At 56.1% G+C, this 23,922-nt stretch overlaps 7 protein-coding genes across 7 annotated transcripts; 4 read left to right on the forward strand and 3 right to left on the reverse strand.

Annotated features, from left to right (window-relative positions):
* Nucleotides 1-1,996: 1,996 nt before the first annotated feature.
* On the forward strand, nt 1,997-4,627 carry DICSQDRAFT_87626 (uncharacterized protein). Its single transcript, XM_007366545.1, has 4 exons — nt 1,997-2,856; nt 2,917-3,629; nt 3,678-3,897; nt 3,954-4,627. Exons 1-4 carry the CDS (start codon nt 2,069-2,071, stop codon nt 4,402-4,404), a joined length of 2,172 nt encoding a protein of 723 aa, XP_007366607.1. The 5' UTR covers nt 1,997-2,068; the 3' UTR covers nt 4,405-4,627.
* Nucleotides 4,628-4,729: 102 nt separating this feature from the next.
* Nucleotides 4,730-6,218, reverse strand: DICSQDRAFT_137329 (uncharacterized protein). Its single transcript, XM_007366546.1, has 4 exons — nt 6,150-6,218; nt 5,960-6,092; nt 5,441-5,697; nt 4,730-5,371 (listed from the first exon to the last, which is right to left on the reverse strand). The coding sequence occupies exons 1-4, from the start codon at nt 6,177-6,179 to the stop codon at nt 5,177-5,179; spliced, it is 615 nt and encodes a 204-aa protein (XP_007366608.1). The 5' UTR covers nt 6,180-6,218; the 3' UTR covers nt 4,730-5,176.
* Nucleotides 6,219-9,290: 3,072 nt separating this feature from the next.
* On the forward strand, nt 9,291-11,747 carry DICSQDRAFT_87630 (Dbl-like domain-containing protein; the record flags this gene model as incomplete). The annotated part of the gene is made up of 3 exons (XM_007366547.1): nt 9,291-9,408; nt 9,479-9,735; nt 9,873-11,747. 3 exons carry the CDS (start codon nt 9,294-9,296, stop codon nt 11,568-11,570), a joined length of 2,070 nt encoding a protein of 689 aa, XP_007366609.1. The 3' UTR covers nt 11,571-11,747.
* Nucleotides 11,748-13,650: 1,903 nt separating this feature from the next.
* On the reverse strand, nt 13,651-14,340 carry DICSQDRAFT_22306 (HET-domain-containing protein; the record flags this gene model as incomplete). Its single annotated transcript, XM_007366548.1, has 1 exon — nt 13,651-14,340. A coding segment is annotated over one exon (690 nt), but the record flags the coding sequence as incomplete, so codon positions are not given.
* Nucleotides 14,341-15,891: 1,551 nt separating this feature from the next.
* On the reverse strand, nt 15,892-17,695 carry DICSQDRAFT_127586 (uncharacterized protein; the record flags this gene model as incomplete). The annotated part of the gene is made up of 3 exons (XM_007366549.1): nt 15,892-16,760; nt 16,818-17,388; nt 17,483-17,695. 3 exons carry the CDS (start codon nt 17,693-17,695, stop codon nt 15,892-15,894), a joined length of 1,653 nt encoding a protein of 550 aa, XP_007366611.1.
* A 231-nt stretch (nt 17,696-17,926) lies between these two features.
* Nucleotides 17,927-22,795, forward strand: DICSQDRAFT_170918 (uncharacterized protein; the record flags this gene model as incomplete). Its single annotated transcript, XM_007366550.1, has 2 exons — nt 17,927-18,130; nt 22,280-22,795. The coding sequence occupies 2 exons, from the start codon at nt 17,927-17,929 to the stop codon at nt 22,793-22,795; spliced, it is 720 nt and encodes a 239-aa protein (XP_007366612.1).
* A 672-nt stretch (nt 22,796-23,467) lies between these two features.
* DICSQDRAFT_31729 (uncharacterized protein) lies at nt 23,468-23,758 on the forward strand (the record flags this gene model as incomplete). Its single annotated transcript, XM_007366551.1, has 1 exon — nt 23,468-23,758. A coding segment is annotated over one exon (291 nt), but the record flags the coding sequence as incomplete, so codon positions are not given.
* Between the last annotated feature and the right edge of the window lie 164 nt (nt 23,759-23,922).

Here is a 23,922-nt window from a genome sequence, read left to right on the forward strand (position 1 = left end):
ATCCGAGCTCCTGAACGTCTGGTCGGCTTTACCCCCGTGACTCCCCGCTTGGTGACCTGTGTCACATATCGATCCCATTTGAGGCAGTCCGAACAAGTCAGAGGGCGACGTGCGATGTGGCGGCCTGCTGTTGTAGTTACACCTTGCGAAACCTCCTGTACTGGACACAATGATCTCCTGGATTATCATGTCTGGCTTGCTCTAATATACTCTACATGGCTATCGTTACTCTCTGACTACTATCCCACGAAGAACACACCCGCTCATATGCCATCCTGGAAGCCGCCCAAGACGCCGCCAAAGCCTCGCGTGGATACAACTCGGAGGCCACACAGCAAAGGCTTGAAGAGACCTTCTGACAGCGCATGGGAGGGAAGGTGCCACACCAGTGGCAGGCGGATGTCTCAGAGGCACTGTTGGTGGGATTAGACTGGGTGCGCGATGATCTATAAGCGCCCATGGAGCGGACTACTGTGTACTGCCTATATGAGAGATAGACAGATTGAGTATGGAGGATGTGTAGCAAAGGCTTGTAGATGTCATAGAGACGTACCAGTTAGAGGAGTGTCGACAAAGAGCGGAGTAGGCTCAGCGCGACTCGAAGATAGCGGGGAGATAAGCAGGCAGACGCGCACGAAGGACAAGAGGCAGGGAGGTCACACCGGTCACCGAGCGGGGAGTCACGGGGGTAAAGCCACCAGACGTTCAGGAGCTCGGATGCCCCCGGTTTTTCGCATCCGATTCAAGCTCCGAACGTCTGGTCACGAGACTAGTCTGACCACAGATTGCGACTTCGACTTGAAGCTTGAGAGCTGAGGAAGACCATACTCAAGCGTAAGTACATGGTAGCAGGGCGGCCTAAAAATCTCACAATCAAAAATGTTACAGGACAAGACGAAGATAGATCAGAATGAAACTTGAGAGTGCGACCGAAGGAGGAGCGAGCGAGAGTGCGGGAGGAAATCAGATCGCGAAGTTGATTCATGGCAGGAAGTCCGAGTCACAAGCTGCTCAACATCCGAGCCCCAGAACGCGGCAGCCTGGAGGTGTCCTGGGACAAGCTTGAGCCTGCCACGAGTGCGATGTTCAAGTTCAGACGGGCCCCCTCATGAGTGCTGTGCGGTACCCACTTCCCACGCACGCGTGCAAGTGACCACCGTGCGTACGTCTCACCAGCAACGTCCTGCTATCTGATCCGTGATGAACTATCTACTCGGCATTTTGCACTCTTCCAGGAGATCCCACCCGATACGTCAATCAATCATGCACACAACTCCCATGAGGCTACCCCATAGTACCTCAGCTCGTCAGAGAAGCACAGAGAGACAAATCACCACACCATCGCACTTCTTCTAGGCTTGAGTGAACTGCTCTCGACTTTGCCTCAATCCAGACCTGATGCATTCGCCCATAGCGTCGTATACGGGTACCCAAAATCGGTCCGCATCACCTCCTGACTAGTCCTTGCCACATGCTGCAACCTGCTCGCAGGTGTGCCTGACAAGAGCCGAAGGAGCGTGTTTTGTAGCTGAATTTTTACAGAATGCCTCCACAGCAGCGTAGAAATGACATAGGCACGTCGGGCGTGAGGCCCCCGGGGCTCCAGTGTCCGGGTATTTAATGCTGGTGTATTCGTTCGCGCCCATCTCATCTCCTTTCCCTTCACCGGCTCTAACAGTAAGTACGCCCTCTGAGGCTTCCAGGTGCGTGTCTCAGAATACTGACGGAGAGAAGGTCCCACAGACCACCTGTTATCCCCACACCATATTTCTTGGCTTCCCTCCCTACGCGCAAGATTGTCAACCCCTGCGACCCGGTACGTCATTATCAGTTCTCCACTGACAAGCATCACTCATAGATACCTGGACATTGTCATCAATCCTTGACTGACAAGCGTCACTGATAGACATCTGATCGTACAGTCGGTATGTGGCTCCTCAGCACCGATCGCGCCGAGCTCCACTACTTCATCGATCCCGAGGCTGTCCCCGGCGGCTACGCGATCCTCTCGCACGTATGGGGCGAGGACGAGCAGCTCTTCCACGACACTCCCAGATACCGCAAAGACATGCGCCCCGATCGTCCAAATGTTCGTGATACCACTGCGTCCGAGAAGGTCCGTCAGATCTGCAAGATCGCGGAACGGGACCGTCTTCGCTGGCTCTGGGACGACACCTGCTGTATCAACAAGGATAGCTCCTCCGAGCTCTCCGAATCGATCAACTCAATGTTTCGCTACTACTCCCTCGCCGCCGTCTGCTACGCCTACCTGGCCGATGTTCCAATCGATCGCTTCTCTGACGACTTGAAGGCGCCGTTCGCTCAAAGCAAGTGGCACAGGCGCGGCTGGACGCTTCAGGAGCTCATCGCAGCCACTGTGGTCGAGTTCATCTCCGCCGACTGGCAGAAACTCGGCACAAAGATGGAACATGCGAGCCTCTTGAGCAGGATCACCAAGATCCCCGTTGAAGTGCTCCTGATGGAGCAGCCCGTGAGCGATATCAGTGTCGCTCAGCGCATGTCGTGGGCCTGCGATCGGGAGACCACGCGACTTGAAGATCGTGCGTACTCGCTGATGGGAATCTTCTCGGTGAATATGACAACTCTTTATGGCGAAGGCGAGCGGGCGTTCCAACGGCTGCAAGAGGAGATCATGAAGCAGACCATCGATCCATCCCTGCTTGCATGGGGAAGAATCGAGGCCGTCTCTGTTCACGATCTGCCCGATTATGGAGTATCTCATGCGCACGCTGACGCCCGTTCATATCTTCTCGCAAGATCCCCTGACGATTTTGCTCCACGGTGGTCTGGAAGGACGACGTTGTCGCCAACCATTTCTCACGCCGTACCTGCATAGTGTGTGATCAGCCCATATCCCTTGCCACCCCATTTGCTGATGCACAGCGTACTGCACAGCTCCGGTTGGAACAAAGTTCCCGCATGCACCATGACACCATACGGCTGCCTTTCTCGCCTCGTTTGCTTCGATAGGGGCGAGCTCACTCTAGCTTGGACGGCATGTCATTTTCAGGATGAAGACACAGTCGAGACATTGTCCCTATGGCTCATCCTTCAACGCTGCCCTGATCCACCACCACACGATGCCAAACCTCTCTATCACTGTGGTAACAAATATGCACGCTTGGCCGCCATTCGACTAGATACTCATCGGCCATCCGATCCATCGTTCGGGCTTCGTAGCGAGGAGCTCTATATCGCCCTCTGGCACACGACTCCAAAGAGAACGGCGTACCCAATTCCTGTAGCGCTCGAGCACGAGCGCATTCGAACACCGTTCCGGATCACCGCAGACTCTCTGAGACGCGCGTTTTGGACTGCGGATGAACGGATCAATCTGGACTCTGTACCGACTGTCCGGTTCGACTGGGACGGGCACGTCCCCATCGCCTTCCATCTATCGTTTTCGTCGGGCCGCGGATCCGTCAAGAAGGGCCTGTGGCTTGTACTTGGAGTCTGTGATTCGGTGCAGCCTGGCCAGCACTATGCAAGCTTTCACCCCCACCCGGCTGAGGAATCGCCGTCGGCAGACGAGTATCTCACTCACAGCTGCGAATGGGACCATATCTCTACTTGGCCAGAAGGACAGGATGACCGGGGTCGTCCAGATGGTACGTGGCATTTATGATACCCTCTGCACAATTTCTCAAGGCATGTAGGTTCCCGCATGTGCCGTATCGGCAAGGCCGGTCGTTCCTTGACAATCATACTTTGCTTTACTCCTTGCCCCGTGTATGGCCCGGGCGTCCTCGTATTGGGTCCCGGAAAGGAGCCAGTTGATAAGGATGCATTGGATAACAGGTACATCGATATCCGGCCTTCCCATCAACGTCGTGGGATGTTGACCGAAAATGACGGCCGCCTGGCGTACGGTGACCAGTGAGTGCACACGCAATCTAACAGGATCCGTGCATTCTCGCTCAATATAAGATCAGTGAGCCGGAGCTACGGACGCAGAGACAACGTGATGTTGCGTCTGCTGCGTCGATGCGCCGACGGCTCGCATCAGCCCAGCCTACGCCTTCCTCACCTCCGAGTGAAGCCCTCGACCTAGACACACAGGCCGGGCTCGGGGCCGAGATCATACTCTCCACCACGCCTCAGGCGACGCACTCGGATGGAGCGAGGGCCATGCCACGGCGATCGGACCGCCGCCTCCATTCCCCCGAGGTCGCCCACGATGCCCACCGTTCCCAGTCCCCCTCTGGCGCTGCGCGAAGCCAGGCTCCGAGTCGCCCTAGCGGCAACGCCCGGCATTCCCCCTCCCCCCGTCGTCCCGCCTCGGAGGCGTCGTTCTCCAACCCCACGGTCCGACGTGGCTCCCGGCTTCCAGAGGCTCCCGAGGACGTCGCGTCCGCACGCGGTTCGCGTCGTCGTAAACCGTGACTTGTCCCGTCTCGATCCCGCCATGAATTCCATATCTCGCGTCTCTACATCGCTTCGTTCGTTGTCCGAGTCGTCCGTTGTACTAGCACGATATCCGCGGTCTCTCTGCTCTCCGCCTTCAGATCGGACATGGCTTTCGAGTCCCGCCCCAGCCACGTTTCCGTATGTATCTCCAAGACTGTACGATACACGATAGTCGCACCTCCGTACGGCTCCTCCTAAACATATCCCTCCACGGCATTGCAATCCCGCATATACGTCTATTTACCGCACGATCCTCACGCCATTGCACGCCCCTACGTACCGTCGCCTCCGTATCTAATTATGCGCATCACAAACGGTACGCCGAACGACGTATGGCATCGAAACAGCGAATGCCATTGAGCAGATGGACGAAGCAGAACGCAAACACGAAACAGCAAAACACGACGTAGAAGAGGCACAACAACAAGCGGTGATACACAGCTACTCCAACGACAGCCATGAATCGTCCGAGCCATGAACACGTGTGATAGAAGTCTGTACGCGGCCGCGTCGAGTATCCATTCTGGTAAAGACAGTGCAGACGACGCGCGTGACGACCCGCAAAGGAGGTATGCAGACCATGAAGCCGAGCAGTCAGAGGGATCGGGCAGGCACAGTGTCATAGGGTATAGCCGGTCCGTACAGACAGGAACTGAGCGAGCGAAGGCCGGGGCGCACGCACATACTGCCCCAGTGGGGATAGAAACTGTCCTCGAGCAAACCAGAGTCTGGACCAATGGTCCAAAGATCAGAGGAGGAACGCCGCGGCGACCATAGGCACGACGGCCGCGAAGCCGAGTGAGACGGCGCGCTCTGCGCCGCTCGACTTGTTGCTGGGGCTTGACGTCGACGTCGAGGACGAGCCCGCGCTCGGGCCTGTGCGTGTCGCGGAGAGACTCGATGAGGTCGATGTCGAGGTGCCGTTCAGGCGGATCGCGTTCCGCTGTGAGTCGTGAAACCCATGATCAGGAATTCAATCGGCCCAGACGAGTCAACAGGACGCAGCACTCACCCTGAAGCCGTCAAGCGTCTCCGTGCTGCTCTCGTTGACGTTAATCCCGCCCACGCCGCCCTCGGCACACGTGTTCGCGTCGTAGAACCAGATCGTGTTGTTGTCCGTGACGGTGACGGGCAGGTTCGTGATTGCGGTGCCGTTCCCGGCGTCGCGGGGGCCCGAGTTGAAGCCGTTGACGGTGATGTTGGTGTCGTGGGCGGGGATGCAGGGCGACGCGAACTCGGACTGGATCGCCGAGTGGTTGCCCTGGGTGACTGCGTGCGGGGGACGGGGTCAGCGAGCCGAGCGTTTTGGAGACGGGGCGCGTCGAGGGTACGTGGGCAGGGTAATACGCGTGAAGGCTATGAGACGGGTACGCCCAGTTGACGGTATCCCACGCTGATAAGGAACGCGGGGAGTTGTTGGGACTACGTCCCGAAAGACGTGCCGCAATCCTCATTGCACGGCCACGCGACTGGCGTGGTTGATATGACAGCAGCGCCGCACACGACCACGTGGGTAGGAGAATTTACTCACAGTTGAAGAAGACGACGTCGCCGATGTTGGCGGTGACCTCTGCGGGCTGGAAGACGGTGCTCGCGTTGTTGGTCGTATTACCGCCAACGGTGATGACGATCTGCTTCGCCGAGGAGGCGGTGAGAGCAGAGAGCTAGAGACACGGGTTGAGCACGTTAGGCCATGAGAACGCGAGGAACGGGGTACTCACGGCGACAGCGGTAGCAAAGACGGAGCGCATCCTGAGCAACCTGTTATGGAGCGGGAGGAAGAGAGGATGGGGCAGCGAGGTGGAGGGAGGGAAGAGAGAAGGAGGGGGGGATAGGGAGGGCGACGGGCAGAGGCGAGTCTAACGTGAGGCGTGCGCACCTGCTTCCCTTCTTGAAGAGGCGACGTCCTCTAATCGCAATATGCCCGAAGCCGCGTCTCCATTGGCCGGATAAGAAGTACTGCCGTTCGCGCGAGGGAAGCAGTGACGTCTTCCCTGCCTTCATTCTCTGCGTCCGGCCTTCCTTTTGCTCGATATGGAGTACACACGTGCTGTGACGTCACGCGTGTCTGCCTGCGTTGTGTCGCTCTCGTCCGGCGTCGCGCTGTCTTACTCGCTCCCGTCTCTCCGCCGCCGACCGAGTCCGACCTCCTCAAGCACTCTCGACGTGGCAACGCAACCTCCTGAAGGCGCAAGCCCTCTGTGGCCTATTTCCGCGGCCTATTTCCGCCCTCGGCCTTTGTACGCCCTCGAGATACTCCGTGTCGCGTGCCCGTTCCTGACCGCCCACGCGAGATACCGATCTCATCATCCAGTGGAGTCGCGGTCGCCCGCCACCTGTGGAGAAGATCGGTTGCGAAGGAGAACGCCCTTGACAACTGTTTCGCAGATCCAGACCTGTCCTCGTTGAGCGTGCGTTTGTTGAGCAGGGACGCTCACTCACCCTTCTGCACCGTAAGTATGGGACCTGCACCTGCCTCGCTCGCTCACTATTGGCCGCTATTACTCGCAGCATATGTGTACTGTTCCCAACGAGGGCGGGTTCCGGACGGAACAGCGTTCACCGGTTGATTCAACAATTACGGGCGCCTGTTCAGCCTTATCGGCCTCCACGACGTCATTCATGACGGCACACCATCTGCGAGTTCGCACCATGGTCAGTTTCACCAACGGCGCGCACCGAGGTGAGTTGCTCTCGTGGTCTGAGCGACGAGGAAATTGCACTCCATGCTCACCAGACGACATCGCGGCGGGACACGTCTTCGATCTCCAAGTGGTACGAGGTGAAGCTGAAGCACTGCCTAGGGATGTAAAAGAAACGTAAGTAGCGGTTGTTTCACAACGAACTCACCAATGGACGGCATTCACCCACCCCCTCGTCTATCAAGGAGCCCGAGGGACACGTCCGTGTATGAGCGACCGACGGAGGGTCATGGTGCGCGGCGAGCCCAAGACGGCCTATGTTGCAGCCGGGTGTTGACCCACAAGGTCGAGTACTGGTTCTGCCTACGTACAATCCGCATCCCGCTTTTACTCGTTTCCGCATTGGCCAGCACACGACGTCGTGCAGAGAGAGAAAGAGCCACAAACAAGCCACGTGGCGCACCGCTCGGACGTTCCCGTTACCTTCGGCGCGCGCCAGTCCTCTTTCTTCTTCCTGCGCCCACCGCGGCCGTAACTCGCTTCACCTCTCGAACGTCTCTAGTGGCTATCGTCTTCTGGCTACGTTTCTGGTCCTCACTCTGCCCCGATGGCCCGCGTAACCTGTAGGGGCTGGCACCGGCGACATTGTACCCCTCTCGGACTCGGGTGGCCCATTCAGACGGCGACACGCTTTGCTACCGTCTCGCACTGGAGCTGCTCTGGGGGAATACGCATACGGACGGAAACCTCTCGCCCCGATGAAGCAGCCTTCGGATCGTGATTGTTTGCTTGGACGGGAAAAATAGGTGCGTGCGGCGTGCTCTCCACACCCTACCGCAAACGGTGTGCAGACCTGCACGCGACTCCCTTCCCTGTGGAGGCTCACCGTCCTCACGGCGCTGCAAACCGCGCGTGCGGCGTGATTTCTATCGTCCCTTCTGCATCAGAACTCAGCCAGCTCAGTCGTCCGTGGTCTGTGCCACTCGCGGCGGAGGTTCTCGTATCTGTGCTTCCTTGGTGGCGGGTCTGTTGCGTCGCTAGGTTCTGGACGTGTCATACGTTGTCCGCGTATGTTGTCCTCTCGGTGCGCTGCTGTCCCGTGGACCTCCGCTGCATGTGTCTTGTTGGCGAACCTCGTTACTGGACGCTTGACTCTGGGATGGCGTCTGTGATGTACCTACACGTTGCCATATTCAATCTTGTCATTGCTCACCGTGTTCGCTTGCGTCTTTGTCGAACCTTGCATGCTCGCGCCCAAAGTCGCTCGTGGTACTGTCCTGCCCTTCGTGAAGTGGCTTGGATCTGAAGGCATACAGGCTCGCTGTAAGTCATCATATGTGTACATTAAGCGGGGCTACGCGACGTGCGCCCGTGCTACTCTGAAGCCCTAGTCGAGCCGCAACGCCGTGAAACAGACCGACCCATCCCTCGCCGTTGACACCAGGCCTTCCTTCTCCACCCCGCGGTCATCGCGCAGCACGGCGAAGGCCAGTTCGATGCAGGAAGATGATGTGAACGCTGATAATTATCAGGCATGCGCGCAAGCAGGCGAGTGGCGCGTGTAACGCTCAAACAGCGCCGTGTGAGGACTTCGCATGTCGTTGTGTCAGCGCGGGCGTCCATGCCAGCTCGCAGTTCACAGGATAGCACACGCCGAGGCCATGCGATTGCCTCGTGTTTCCTGGTGTGGTCGGATCGAGCTCTGTAAAGGACTACATGTTGTGCGGAGTGTCGACTACAGGCATCTCAGTCTCTAACTCCTCATCCTCCTAGTCGTCTGAGGCTTTCTGTTCCACCGATACGTCTATATCCTTCGTCTTGCCTCCCCAGATGTCCTTGGATCCCCCACTTCGTCTACCCCACACTGCAGAGAGTGACCAGCATGAGCCACCTTTGTTCGCTTCGGTTGATGAGCCGCCGCTCTCGACTTCACTATACGGCCTCGCGACTATCGCAGAAGAACCCACGCTGGACACAGACGACCCTGTCATGCCACTGCTGCATTCTCGTAGCTACGACTCCATTTCGACTATTGTGGATCAGCCTGCCCAGAGACCTATCTCCCATCTGCGGCGCTCTGTGACCTTAGAAAGTACCTCTCCTCTGAGACAGTCGTCGGTGCTGAGCGGCACTCCCGGAGTGTCGATGGATGCCGAGCTTCTGTTTGATGACTGTGCAACGCTGCTCTCCTCCACCCACGCCCTCATTTCTGCGCGCACATCCATGGCTCACCCCATCACCAAGCGTGGACAGACTCTGCTGGACCTTCTCGAGTCTGAGCGGAAGTATGTCATTCATCTTATGGCTCTACGGGACCTCCATCTGCCGTTGGCTTCAGGTATGTATCTCGATAGCTAGCCTACACGAGCAGCGATTGACGAAGGCTTTACCCCTGATCTCCCCATTAGGTCAACGAGACTTTGGTTCTATAATTCCCCGTGGGTCTCGGGCAACATTCTCAACCATCTCCGACATTTCCTTCACCTCACTTTCGGCCGACGGTCAGCCGCCAATGACAGAAGCAGATGTCAAGGCTATCTTTAACAATATCGCGGAGCTTGCGACGTTTTCCGAGCAGTTCGTCAGTGACCTTGAATGTGCTTTGGGCGATTTCACTACGAATAGTGAATGGGAGGACTACGTCGGAAAGCTCTTTCTCACAGCGGTACGTCCTCCCCTTATAGACGTTCATAGCACACTCGGGACCTTGACCACGGACTCTGTTCGTCTGTTTTTCCACCTCTGATCTTGTGCTTCCATCCATTCTCGCGATATTGACCACGGTCGTATGTTGCAATACAGATTCCGCTGATGGAACCCCTTTACAAGGCATACGCCAGGAAGCAGTCTTCTAGCCTTGAGCGCTTCAACAACCTTTCACGAACACCCGCATTCAACGTGTACCTTGCGCGGACCCAGGTGTTGACTCTCAACTTCTCAGATGCTTGGGACCTTCCGTCACTTCTTCTCAAACCGGCGGAGCGGCTGACACAATATCCGATGCTGCTTCACGCGATCATTTCCGAGACCCCGGACTCACATCCGGATAAGGCGAACCTGATGGAGGCGCATGCCCGAATGGAACAAGTTAAGCGGGAGATATATGAGGAGCGGAGAAGAAGGGAGGTCGTGCGGGACGTGCTCACCAGCGCCGCTGTTATCAGTACCCCACAGAAAGGCGTAGACACGGTGAAGGCGAAGAAGAGCACGCTCAGTGTTGGGGTCGCGGCGTCTGTGAGCCGCATGCGGATGAAGAGCTTTCGCTCGGCGGCGCTGAAGACTGAGGAAGTTGTCGAGGCGAACATGGAGGCGGTGGCGATCAAGGCGATGGGCGAGCAACTCAAGAGCTACGAGTCCTTTGTCGAGCAGTTGGCGCGCGACAGCATGAAGTGGGCGGACTCGATGAAGGCGCTCATGTGTGCGCTCGACCAGTGGGCGCGCGCGTTCGGGCGGGTGGTCTGGATGGGCTCAGACGACGAGCCCTCGGAGGCGTTCGACGCGTTCCTCCAAGTCATCCGCGACCAGCTCCCGCCGATATGCGACGAGACGAAAGATGGTCTCAGGGAACGGCTGCTACCCCTTCTCACGAGCTTGGTCGACACGATGGTCGCGCCCATGCGTCTGATGGAGGCGATGCACACGCTCGAGCCTCTGCACTACGGGCTGCTGTACTTGAATGTGGCCAAGAGCCGGCCGCCGCCCCAGGTCATCGAAACATCGAAGTCGTACGTGGCGCTCCGCACGCAGCTCTTTGCGGAGCTCCCAACCTACCTCTCGCTCATCGACAAGGGTATGGCAGTGTGCATACGCATGTTTAACCAGATCCAGCGGCGATTCTACAACAACGTGCGCAAGCGATGTACAGAATTGCGGGACACGTTGGCAGTGGACGAGGCGGAGCTAGTACTGGACACACGGATGGCGTGGCGCGGCCGGTTTGTAAAGGTCGAGGCCCAGATCCAAGGACTCAGGATCTGGCAAGCGGCACTTGACCATAGGGGAGACGACGACGGGTTTCAACGTGGTCTTCTTCATTCTCTTCGCGCTCCCTCCCCTCCGCGGACGTTGAATAGCACGCCGGCCCCCCCGCCGCTCACCCCGTCCCGGTCTTCCACTATATATATTGGTGTCGACAACAACGTTACCCTGAACGACAGCAATCCCAGCCTGATCAACGTCCCATCCCCGACTGAACCGACTTTCCGGCCGGGGCCGGCGATACAAACACGACGGGAGAGTGGAGTTCGGTTACCGTCGTTGTACGAGTGCCGCGTGGTGCACTCATGCGAGCCACCAGAGGGCGTGGAGTACCGCGACCTGCCATTTTTCACGCTTCGGGTGGACGACGTGTATGGAATCCTGCAGGAAATGGGACACCCGTCCATGCACCGCGATCTCCCTCTGTACATAGACGACGGCGAGGACTGTCTCCTGCTCGCGCGGGACCAGGCAGGAGACGTCGGCTGGGTTCTGGCCAGTTTCTTGACACCGTCGGATTAAAATTTAGATCGCAGATCTCTTGCTTCGCGTCTTTCAACCTATCCTGATGTTATTTGTGACGATGCCTGCTTTCCTGTGTCCACCTCGTTCCTTTGTTCCGTTCGGCACCAACCTTTTCGTCGAGCAGTTCTAATCAATGCAGTAGCGTTATCCTGTTCGAGCTGCTGGCTGTTGGCCCACGTTGAAATGAAAATACCGCGCACAGAGCTTGTATTGCAAGTGATCACAATGGAGCTGGCATTTCGGACTACCGACGGTGTTCGTGCCAACAGACAGTAGGAGTGAGCCTGCAGCCATGAAGTCCCGCATTTGTTACGGTCCGGAAGCCAGCTACTTCACAACGACACCTTGGTGAGTCAACATAATCTGTCGAAATGAGAGGCGAGTTATCATGCCCTTAGGCATCCGTGATCCGTATGAGGCGTTCGGAGTCAGAGATTCAACGAGAGCGGATGCACATGGGTTCCAAAACGGTGCGCTTCTACTCACGGCTATTCATGGCAGTCCAGATCGACATGGAGAAGCATTGATTGTACGGATAGGAGACCAAGGCCGGCTATCACAATCTCAATGGGATTTGCGCGTAACAATGGGGTTGAATCTTTGTCCACTCGACCTTAGGTAGTAAGAGAGTCTTCATGGGAAACCGAAAACAAGGAGGATGCGAAACACTGGACTAGATGTCCTCATCACTTATCCTGAAACCGTCATAGACGCGGACTATACAAGGACAAGGATACTGTTCTACTAGCATGTAGGAGCCAAGACCATCACGCTGACAACCTGCTCGTGATAAATTTCGAGAGCTGCCCATCATGGACGACATGAGGCTGCTTGCGCAAAAACGTTCCATACGCATCCTGTCTGAGGAGCAACAGTAATGAGCTCATATAATACCGAAAACCAGGCACGAGTCACCTTCTACCATATGCAATCAAATCTACAGGTCCTTTCCAGACAGTGTCCAACATAAGTCGAGGACTCGTTGTGCACAGAAGTTGTGGTACAAACATGATCCTGATATACTGGCAAGGGATCCAGGTGCGGGATCCTGTATGTGTTCAGATTATCTTACGATAGTAGTCAAGAGAGGAAGCCTGTATATCACCTTGGCCTTGAAGCCCTTCTGGCCACTTTGAGATATGGTCCCATCGGCAGTCGTGCGCGGCTAGCAAATGATCTTGAGCCGGTATCAGATCCGATCGATAGAAGTGGAAGCTTGCAAAGTGCTGGCCGGGTTCCGTAAGACAGAGTCCTATAATGAATTGCACGCCGATGCGCAAATCATCGCGTATGAAATGGAACGCAATGGGGGGAGTCCCGGGCCAGTTGTACGGAACGGGTGGTGCACGGTGAAGCCTCCATGGTTCTAGGAACGTGTTACGAAGAGCGTCGTGAGTGATATGGAAGGGGGTCTGGAAGCGCTTGTGTTCAAGTGCCACGGGGATCGGAGGTGATGTGTCCTTGGGAGTCGTATGCCAGAGCGCTATGTGGATCTCTTGCTGCCGGATCTTCTGCCTTTTCCATGGATGTAGGTTTTCGGGGATTCCCACTATCCGTCGACTGACAGCTCCGAGCCGTTGACTTCCGGTGTGGTAGAGTGGGCCTAGATTGTCAAGGGATGTGTCTGCGCAGCGTTGAAGGACTAGCCACAAAGACAACTGTTCGGATCTGGGCGTCTGATCCCACTGACATGCTAGACTAGCAAGAGTGATATGACCTAGTTGAAAGCATACGAGACGAGATAGGCAGCCGTAGGGGGTGGCGGCGAATGTGGGAACATCATGCGTATTGAGAGCTAAACTAGTGCGCTAGTCATCGAGTGAACGACGCGTCGGGATCAGGGTAAGTGCTTGGAATCATGATTTTTAGATAAATCTCATACCTTTTTAACAGAGGCGATTTGTGAGGTCTCCCGACGAAAAGTTATTTTGCCGGAGGCATTTGGGGCGAAATCATCTGGAGATCTCGCCAGTAGATATGATGTATAGGAATTATGCATATGAGAACCGCCACCGGTCTCGGTCTCGGACGTCGACGTGTTGAAGCCTTGAAAGTCCTGCCAATCCGAGAAGTCGCCCCAGGCGAATAGCGATGGGTCAATAGACTGCCTCATGATCTCCTCCTGCAGTCGCCGAAATGCACGTTCTCCTTCGCCATAGATTGCCGTCATGTTGACGGAGAAGATTCCCATGAGCGAGTAGGCACGATCCTCAACCCGAGTGGTTTTGCGTCCGCAAGCCCACGACATGCGTTGGGCCACGCTGAAGCTGCTGACTGGCTTCTGCATCAGGAGCACTTCGACAGGGATATGGGTAATTTTGCTCAGGGACCGAGCGTGGTCCATCTTGGTACCGAGCTTCTGCCAGTCTGAGGATATCAAGACGAGGAATGGGGAGGCAATGAGTTCCTGTAGCGTCCAACCCCGAGTATGCCACTGACTCGCGGCGAAGAGTCCCTTCGTGCCGGTGTCAAATCGATCTTGAGCGACGTCCGCTAGGTAGGCATAGCAGACCTCTGCGAGTGAGTAGTAGAGATACATGGAGTTGATCGCCTCGGAGAGGTCTGCAGAGCTGGTCTTATCAATACAGCATGTGTCGTTCCAAATCCACCGAAGGCCATCCCGTTCTGCAAGAATGCAACATTGGCGGACCTTCTCCGAAGCCGTATCGCGAGCATTTGGTCGATTAGAGGGGAGATCCTTGTGATACGCTGGTGTCTCCTGGAAAGATTGCTCCTTCTTGCCCCATACATGCGACAGGATCGCGTAGCCATCCGAAAGGTGCTGGGGACTGATGAAGTGGTGGAGCTCTGCGCGATCTGTGCTAAGGAGCCACATGATGACTGTGTCATAGCTTCTATAAACCGCATGTACATCGAGCGAGTTCCAGAGCGTACTGACAGCGGAGGGAAACAGTATATCTTGCACAACGTCAACGAAAGGAGGTTTGACGAACAGTTGTCTGAAAATGAGGCAGTCCTCTGTAAGGGGCTACCTTTAAGTCAATCTATATGAGATATGCATTCCATCGCTTACCGAACAAAACACGATGTATGAAGACACAAGCTCTGCGAGCTTCTCTGGAGGTAGAATATTTCGACTCCGTGGATTGCGTGTCGAAAGGTCTGTCAAAGGCGATCTGTACATCTGGTCATGAAAGTACTATATGAGTTTTATGATCGACAGAGTGATGGGTATATCCAACCAATACGGACCCAGTTGCCGGGGGTACTGATAGTATCACTGAAGGGGACCAGGAACGGCCCAGAATTCGGCACAGACTAACTCGTGAGGAAGGCTATCGCGTTCTCTTCATCAGCCGGTTGCCTTGAAGGAGTTTATTGAACCAGTACTAAAATATATGCCCACCTATAGAGATAAAGGAGCAGCGGCGAGGACTATGGTCTAGGGGGTCTCCCACTGTGAACGCAGAATTATATCATCGGAGATATCCGGATGTATCGGGTGCTATTACGGGTCGATCCTCAATTGGACGCAGGTCACGGTGCGCATTTCTCCCACTGTCTTTGCCCACAATACGACATCGCGGCGGGACGTGCCTCAAACCCCCAGGAGGTACGATGGGAAGCGAAGCACTGGAGACGCTAGACAGACGTTCTCTCACAAGCGACTTCCCCGGGCCGATCGTTGACGACATTTACCGGATGAAAGAGACGCCATGAGCCTTCTTTCTCCCCTGCTGGTGGCATCGCCGGTAACTCCTTGTCTCTGGGACGTCTCTGGGTATCATCTTCTGGCTGTCGATTTTGCAAACCGCACAACGTGAGGCAGCAAGCTTAGGCGATCAAAATCCCTCTCGGAATGGGGCGGCAGCGGATACACTGAAAGGACGGACTTGGTCGCCTTGCCACCATCCCGGCCCACAACGGAGTTGTTCGAGGGCGTGAGGGGGCTCCGCGTACTGATGCCGATTATTTGGATCGTTCACGTGGACTAGACAACATAGGTGCGTACGTCCTATTGCCGTCCTCCTCTTCGGTTTCATGGTTACAGTGTTGCAAATCGCGCATGCAGTGCAATGCCCGTTGTCCCTTCTATGTTTCCTTGCTCGACTCGGCAATGGCCTCTTTTCTGTACTTAGAGGTGGTTGTTAGAACCAGTCTTGTCGTTGCTTGACACGTCCCCATGTTCGCTTGCGTCTTTGTCGACCCCTTGCGTACTTGCGCCCACACTCGCTCATGCTAGCGTCCTGCCCTTCGTGAAGTGTCTCGGATCCAAAACCATACAGGCTCGCTTTCAGTCTTCGTACGTGTACATTCAGCGGGACGGCGCGACGTGCGACCCTGCTACTCTACAGCCCTAGTCGAGCTGCAACGCCGTGAAACAGACCGCCCCGTCCCTCGCCGTCGACACCAGCCCTTCCTTCTCCATCCCGCGATCATCGCGCAGTACAGCGAAGGCCAGGAGCGTCACTTCCGCGTGATGCACGTCCAGCTCGCGCACGCACACCCTGTCCACCAGCCGTACCATGCGCACCGCACTGTAGTTGCCCGACGCGTACGCGGCGTACTGGCCATCGGGCGAGACGCACTTCGCCGCGATCAAGCGCCGCGGAGCGCTCTCGCTCTCGCCTCCCCGTCCGCTTTCACGCCGCGCAGGCACGGACACGGACACCGCCCCGTGCGCGACCCCATGCGTCGCCCGCCAAGGCTCGTCTCCCGCGCTTGCGTGCTGGCGGTACAGGTGGACCGCATCGCACGCGGGGTGCGCGAAGGACGTGAAGTTGTCGTCCATCACGTACGCGCCGTCCGCCATGCACACCGTCGGGACGTACCCCCCGCGCCCGAGCACGAGCAGCCGCGCGCCCGCCGCTGGGTCCCACACCTGCAGCGTCGCATGCGCGTCGGGGTGGAGGAGCCACCGCGCGCTCCTGCTGCTGCCGCTGCCGTTCTTGTTTTGCTGCGGGTGCGGTGCCCAGACGATGGTGCGGCAGACGGAGCCGGCGCATATGGCGAGGCGGCGGCTGTCGGGGGAGAAGGAGAGCGCGCGGGCGGTGTGGTGCGCGTTGCCGACAAGCCATTCTTGGGCGGGGCGGGGGCTGGAGTAGAGCGGGTGGGCGGCCCAGATGACGAGGGTGCCGTCAGGCGAGCCCGTGGCGAGGAAGCGGCCGTTGGGGGATACGGCGAGGGCGTCGACTGTGAGGTCGTGTCCCACACTTTCGGCGTGTCCTGTGGCGAGTCAATTGAAGTGGCGAGGGAGAAGGGAGAGAACATGGGTGTGCGTACCTGTCATGCTGTGCGTGCTGACTTGCAGTATCCTGCGCGTGTGCAGGCAGGGGAACAGCCGCTCGAACTGGGGTCTGAGCAGTTTGATGCGCTGCCTCCGGGAGTGGATAGAGACGTGGACGAGGCCGAAATTGTGCGAGAGCAGGAGCTCGTCGATCGCGTTGCAGATCCCCTCGACTGACTTGGTACGCGTGGCCAACGCGAGCTCGGCTGAGCTGTCGCAGTGGATCTCCAGCTCGAAGTTGTGTAGCAAGGGTAGTCGAAGGGCTTGTAACACGTTACTGACGATGTTCAGGACCAAGTCGAGGGTGCTTCCATGTACGACTATCCTTAATGTGAGGTCGCGCACGAGGGTGGCACTAGTGATGAGGGCTCGTAATTGATCTGTGGTAGGAGGTGTGACTATGTCGGCGGGAGAGCTTGCTTCTTGGTTGTGGTCGGCATGTCTGCGCAGCGCGGTACCCTGGTTAATATTTTTTCCGGTGTTGCTGATACCCAGACAGAGCGATTGAAGAGAACGACAGTATCGAGGAATGAGTGTTTGAGCTAACGAGAAGTGGGTGTCCACGATCTGTATGACCGGTTGAGAATTTGTGGACTGTATCAGCACCAATGTCTCTGCCGCAGAACATGTTGTGGGACATCGTTGAATGGGACGAACTCACAGTCAACGAGCTGATCTCCGGTAGCCTGTCCAGACGACATTTGACAAGGTCTGGTTGAACATCTTTTCCTTTGAATTTAATATTGGTACAGTGGAGGGCAGAAAGCGTGGGGACAGATATGAGGAGCCGCACGAGCTCGGAGACGGATGGGAATGTGAGCGACGCCAGTTCCAGCTCCCTCACTGCGAGCAAACTCCTGATAGAAGTGAGCATCGTGGGATGCAGATTCATCCTCGGAGGGGCCTGTGCACCAGCCGTCGACACTTCTCTACCTCGTAGTCTCCAACAGCGCAGGTAGGGGAGAAGCGGGACAAGACGGACGGGCATGGCATGCAGTAATGTCTGCGAATTTCCTGTCGGGAGGATGGATACCACGCGCACTATCTGCGAGAAATGTGGCCTCTCCTTGAGTAACTTGGGGAGAGAATCCGCCTGATCGACGGTATGGATTCCGATCGTATGGAAGAGGTGCACCTGGGCTCTCGGGAGAAGGCCATGCGCTGTGAGAGCGACATTGCAGAGAGTGGGGATGTCGTCTTTCAGGAAATCGACTACTCTTTCGATGCATTCCAGTGGAATGGGGAAGGGAGAGCAGGAATAGCGATGGATGTGAACCATGAGGGCAGATTCAAGGGTGTTGGGGACACGGTACGTTACCTGCTATAGCCTACTACTACCCATAAGCTCTGACATTAACACTGCCTTCGCTATTTTCACTGCAGATTCTCACCGGAATCCTTAGCGAAAGGAGTACAAGGCCAACATGTAGTCCCTGCCTGTCAACGTTTCTATAGTGAAGGCATTATGCCTGGCGCAAACCGCATTCCATTAGCATATGTGAAAGTGAGAGGTATTGCAGATTACGCCTGCGGGGTTGAATTGGCACCAGGACTATCGGAGCCCGGACGTTGGAAAGCAAGAGCGATGGGGGAACAGATGAGGTATCGAGTTGTGGGCCAATTCTAGCCCTGGTATGCCGGCATGTTTGAGCGGCAGATTGATGGCAGCGCGTCAAGCGTGAGAGTCACTTGAGAAGTTCTGACGCGACGATGTCTACGGCCAGCGAGTCTGGCATTCAAAACTGCTTACTTTTTTGTGTAATACATCACAGTAAGCAGCTTCGACCAGGCGGCAACATGTAGAAGGGACTGGTCAGGACACGATGCGGACCGATTCTCAGTACCCGGAGGTGGCGCTATGGGCGAACGCGTCAGGTCCGAATTGACACAAGTCCATCGACATAACCTTGTACAAGTCAAGAAGAAGTGCTAACGCGCAATAGATCGGCTCTCCTGTGTTTCCTTGACGCGCGGAGGAACGATGGGATAGCCTCATGGTCCAAGCGCGCATGACTGATTGACAGTGCGGGTACTACGATCTCCGGGAAGAGAGCGAGGTTCGGAGCAGACAGGCCGCCCCGTATAGTAGGGTACTACTCAATCTATATCAGGCCATGTACAATGCCCACCTGGCGGGCGACGGGGATATAGGGAAGGGGTCTCGTTACTCACCCGAACAAAAAGCGCACGTGGAAGCGATCGTCACTTCAATTGCGTCGTTCCCATCTATAGGTTGCAAGTAGAACGGAAGGCGTCTTGGAGCTCCGAGATGTGTAGCAACTCCGATATGGCGAGTGACCGTTGTGGAACACGTGGGTGCGTGGGAAGGTATCGTCGCCCTTGTAGCTGCTCCCGGAAGTCTCGATATCTTCCCCACTTCTCGAATTCAGCCCCAGCTAGGTCCAAGAGCTGTTTGCTATGCTGCCCCCCTAGAGGCTAAGTGTTCGTGTCTAACTGGCTCACCATGACCCGGGCGTTACACCGCTGTGTTACAGCCTGAACCGGTGCATTTGCGGCCCTCCGGTCAGATTTTTCCGCGTTCCTGAAGGCCCCGCCTGAACATTGCATTGATGACAGGCTGCGGCATTCTAGGGATCAGGAATCGGACAGATAACTTGGACGAGACGCGCAAGCACATTCGACAGCGAAGTCAGAAGGTGCATTGCCCCTGTTCGATTGCCTCCTCCCCGCCTTCAGCTCACCTCGGGACTCTTGTTGAACCCGGGGGGCGAAGGGCTCTCCCACGGGTGGCAACGACAGCGGATAGCCTGCAACTCACCTAGAAGGGTTGTTGGTTGTAAGAGGCTTGTTAGAGCGATGAGAGGAGATGTTCGAGTGAACTGAACTGTAGATTGGGGGTACAGAGGTCCCCTATATATACTACTGTACATCTGTGGCTACGTAGTACTATACAGTACATTCCCAGGATGCACAGTCGCACAGAGAAGCAGTGCGTACACAGCGAAGCTGTGTGTGTACCACATGAGTAGTACAGCCTCGGTTATTGCAGTAACCGGCTGTGCCGTTCCATATCTTGTGACGGCTGTGTTAGGCAAGCTGTGTAAACCAGCGCCTGTTCAACAACTCTCGCTTCCTACCGCAGTCCCATGCACTCCCCTCGCTCGCTCGCTCGTCTCTGCTGCAATACGAGCACCGGCGGACGCTTGGCGCTGAGTACGCTCTGACTTGGCTCTCCCCGTCGCCCGAAGCAAGCACCCTCGCACAACCCACGTCGGATTCTCCTCCTTGTCGCCCTCCTTCCCATCCCAATTTCCGCGCTCCCATGTGTCCTCCTGGCCTTGATCTCTGTGACGTTTGCTTTCTCCAGCGCCCCTGCAAGCTGTTCGGATCTCCTTCGCTGTGAGTGCTACCCGCCCCCAATACACCTTTCCCCATCTTCAAGTGCCAAGTCGAGACCGATTTCCTGACCCCACTCTCCCAGTGATCTGTCGTTGATTCTTCGACAGAGGTGATCGTCATCGCCGTGGATGACAACGCGAGCGCCGCCCTCCCAACGCAGAGGCCACCGCCGTTGGTGTAAACATCGTCTCCGACTGTAAGTGTGTAATAATTGTATTAGCCGTGCCATGCTTGATCCCACTGGGCTTCCCTGTGCATGTCTCGGACGGTGTCTTTGGCTGCACTGAAATTGTGCCCATCGGTGCTGCTGCTGTCCTCCGGTGAGCGGTGGATCGCAGATATTCGGGCTTGATCGTTTCCGGCGTGCTCTTGGGACATGGCCGCCCGATACAATGTAGTTCGGGGGATGGCGCATACATCCGCCTGTTGCATTACGGCAATGACGCGTGGTGTGGTAGACTAGTAGAGCTTGGACGCGTTCTCGGAACGTGTCGACGAGATCTAACTAGTGAGGAACGCCTGTGTAACGGATCGTTCATTATCTTATCTTATCTACGTAGTTAATCTACATCTTGTATCTACATCTGGATCGTCATGGTGATCGGCGCTGATCCATCTGGATCCGCGCGACGTGGCGAAGGCTTCTCAGCCTTTCACCACGTCCACCATAGTATACGCCCTCTCAATCTAGAGATTGGTTCAGTGTACTTCGGACTTGTGTGAATCAGGCGACACCCGTAAATTTTACACTTTTTTACACTTCATACCACGAATACATGGGTTTCTAGATTGTATTGTGCATTAGGCACCTACCATGACGGAACCCTCGACATCACACGCGACACACCGTGAGACCGCGAGCTCGACTCGAGCTTCGCCTCTGAGGCGGTCTCCCCGAGACCCGGACACTTCGTCAGGAAGCTCAATCCCCGGAGGTCCTAGCTCATCTGGCAGACGTGCGGACTCACCCCAAACCGGCGCTCCCCTAAGGTCCACAGGGACCCGCCGGTTCTCTGAGGACATAGCAAGTAGTTCGACGCCTACTGCTGGTCGCCGACAGGAAGTTGCTCCCGAGAATAGCTTGGTTCGAGCAAGCCCGGCGATATCGCAGGGTGGGGTAACTCCGACGTCAGTAGCGTCGAACCCCTTAAGGAACGTGACCATTAGGTCCAACCGTGATAGGAACTCTGCTGGTAACGCAGGAGCGTTAGTAGTACGAGACCCCGTGGGGGATGGGGACAACTGTCGCGGCGACTAGGTGCGTAGACTCGGGTCGACGTTCGGCGACGACCCCGTAGGCGAGCGGCAAGGAGCCAAAAGGGAAGGAGAGAGAGAGAGGGACAAACGTGACAAGAAACTCGACGAGGGCAGGGCGGAGGCTGGCACGAAGGCACGAGACCTACGAAAGCTAGTCTTCACACAGAGAGCGACAGACTAGTCCCAATGACCAAGTTATACATTAGCAATCAGAGAGAGATACAACGCTATGGTCACTCACCTAGTCCCAATGACCAAGAGGTTGAGATGGGGACTAGGGAGTGCCTAAGGGGGTCCTTATATACTAGAAGAGCTGCTTAGCAACCAAAGACAAGGCGCGAGAGCGAGGCAGTGAAGATGACAAAGGGAGAACAAAGGGCGAGAAGGAAAAGGTAAAGGCATGGTGATCACGGGAACGTAGCATGCGGGTGTGGGAACATATCTACAGTGTCCAAACTGGGATGGGCTAAGAAAGGAAATGGTCCGAAAATGGAAGGTGGGCGTCAAGGGGAGGGGGATGGGCGGCAAAAAGGGGCGTCTGTCCAACGTCCGTGACACTTACCCTTGTTTGTTTGGTGGCACAGCTCGTTGGCTGTGACATTAGATCAAGTCTCTTACCCATCCCCTCCGTAGAGTGTCTCAACCACTTGCGGACCGGATCTCTTCTCCCAGGAGTTTTTTGAAACATTTATCATCCCCCCCCACTATCCTTCCATCCGACTCGGACCTACCGGAGTTTACCCGTCGTCACTTCAAGAGACACGGTCACCTCGACGTCCAGTCACAGATTGACCACGCCCTTGCAGACGACACCTCAGATCGCCTTTGACACCGCCGTCAGTATAGGCATACCCCGATCGTCCCTCGTCGCAAGGCCCTCCTACCATCTGTGCCCCCTAGTCAGCTGCTCAACAGACCGCTTGTGGCACGTCTCACCACACCACCACCAGTCTTTGTCCCATCCACCCCTACAGTCCCTCTCCAGTACCGTATCTCTGCACCACCTATCCCCTCCTTCGCACACCGCGATCTCATTGATCTCCTTGCCATTGTAGGCTCCAAGGTCAGTGCCGTCATCAAAAGACTACAGGCCATCTTCGATCGCAAGGACCAGTTACTCGACATCCCCCACGACCATCGGCTCGCCCTTCAACGCATCGGCGACAGGCTCGAGTGGATACTCGACAACATTGAGAACGGCTCTTCGTGGACCCGCAGCCAACAACAAAACATCGACTGGTTTTGCAAGGAGTTTGGAAAGGTCAAGTTTAGTGGACTTGGGCAGAACTTCGAGTGTATTGTCAAAGCTCTAGTGGAGTTAGAACATCTTGGGTATCTGGATTGGATCGTTGTTTAGTTTTGTATCAGGTATAGTTTTCTACCAATGGCTTCAGGCCCGCGTTACGCCCCTCTGGCAGAGGATGACTTTGAGTTGGAAGATCCGGGGCCACACACCCACCCAGCCCCATCACTGGCACACACCCGCCCGGCTTCACCCACTGCCACGCTTCAAGCGTACCCGGAAATTCAATGGATCTACGCTGGTGCTGAATATGACTCGTTGGAAAACGCTATCCGCGCCTCGGCAAATAGTTTAGGGATCACCAACCCGGCTTACGTCGACTGGACCATCTCTGTGACAAGGGACATCACCCGGCGGGAAATAGTTAACGTTTACAACATCCTCGGCAGCAAAATATATGAACATCGGAACGACTTCCTCAACGAGAGCGACACCACCCATGCTACCTTCAAGGAGTTGGACACGTCTATGACAGGCCTTCACACCAAGGCTGACACTGCTGGGAACCTCGCTCTCAAAGCCGTCGAAGAGAACAAACAGCTGAGGGCGGAACTGGTCACTGTCAATGCGGATCTGGAGGTTCTCAACCGGAATAACACGGAGCTTGTCAAACGGTACAAGGAACTCGCGGCTAAGTTTACATAATTGGAGCAAGGTCTGTCAACCCGCACCACACTTGGTATCAGTACCGCCCCGGCCCCTGTCGTATCACAGGCCTCGCATATCAAGGCATCAGAACCACCCAAGTACAAGGGCAACAAAGGCTCGGACATCACTCTCGAACAATGGTTACAGAAGATGGGCCTTTGGTTCCGTGTTCAGAACATCACCACGGACAACGACAAGATTACCCTGGCCCTCATGTACTTGGAAGGCGGTGCGCACGACTACGTTGAGGACTACGTCGAGACAGCATCAAACGGCGGAACCCTTGGATCCTGGACCAACTTCGTCAACCGGCTCAAGGCAGGCTACCGTCAACTGGCCCCCGAGAAGACCGCGCAAACATCCCTGGAGGAGTGGTGCTCAAAGACTCACTCCACGGTCATTCAGTTCACTGAGAACTTCCGCCGCTACGCATCGAAGTCTGGTTACGCTGATGTAGAACTCATCTGACGCATCGACAACCAGGTTGGCAAGAACTTCACAGATCCTTATGGTTATGACGGCAATTCGGCAAG

Source organism: Dichomitus squalens, assembly GCF_000275845.1.
Source record: "Dichomitus squalens LYAD-421 SS1 unplaced genomic scaffold DICSQscaffold_18, whole genome shotgun sequence".
Taxonomy (NCBI): domain Eukaryota; kingdom Fungi; phylum Basidiomycota; class Agaricomycetes; order Polyporales; family Polyporaceae; genus Dichomitus; species Dichomitus squalens.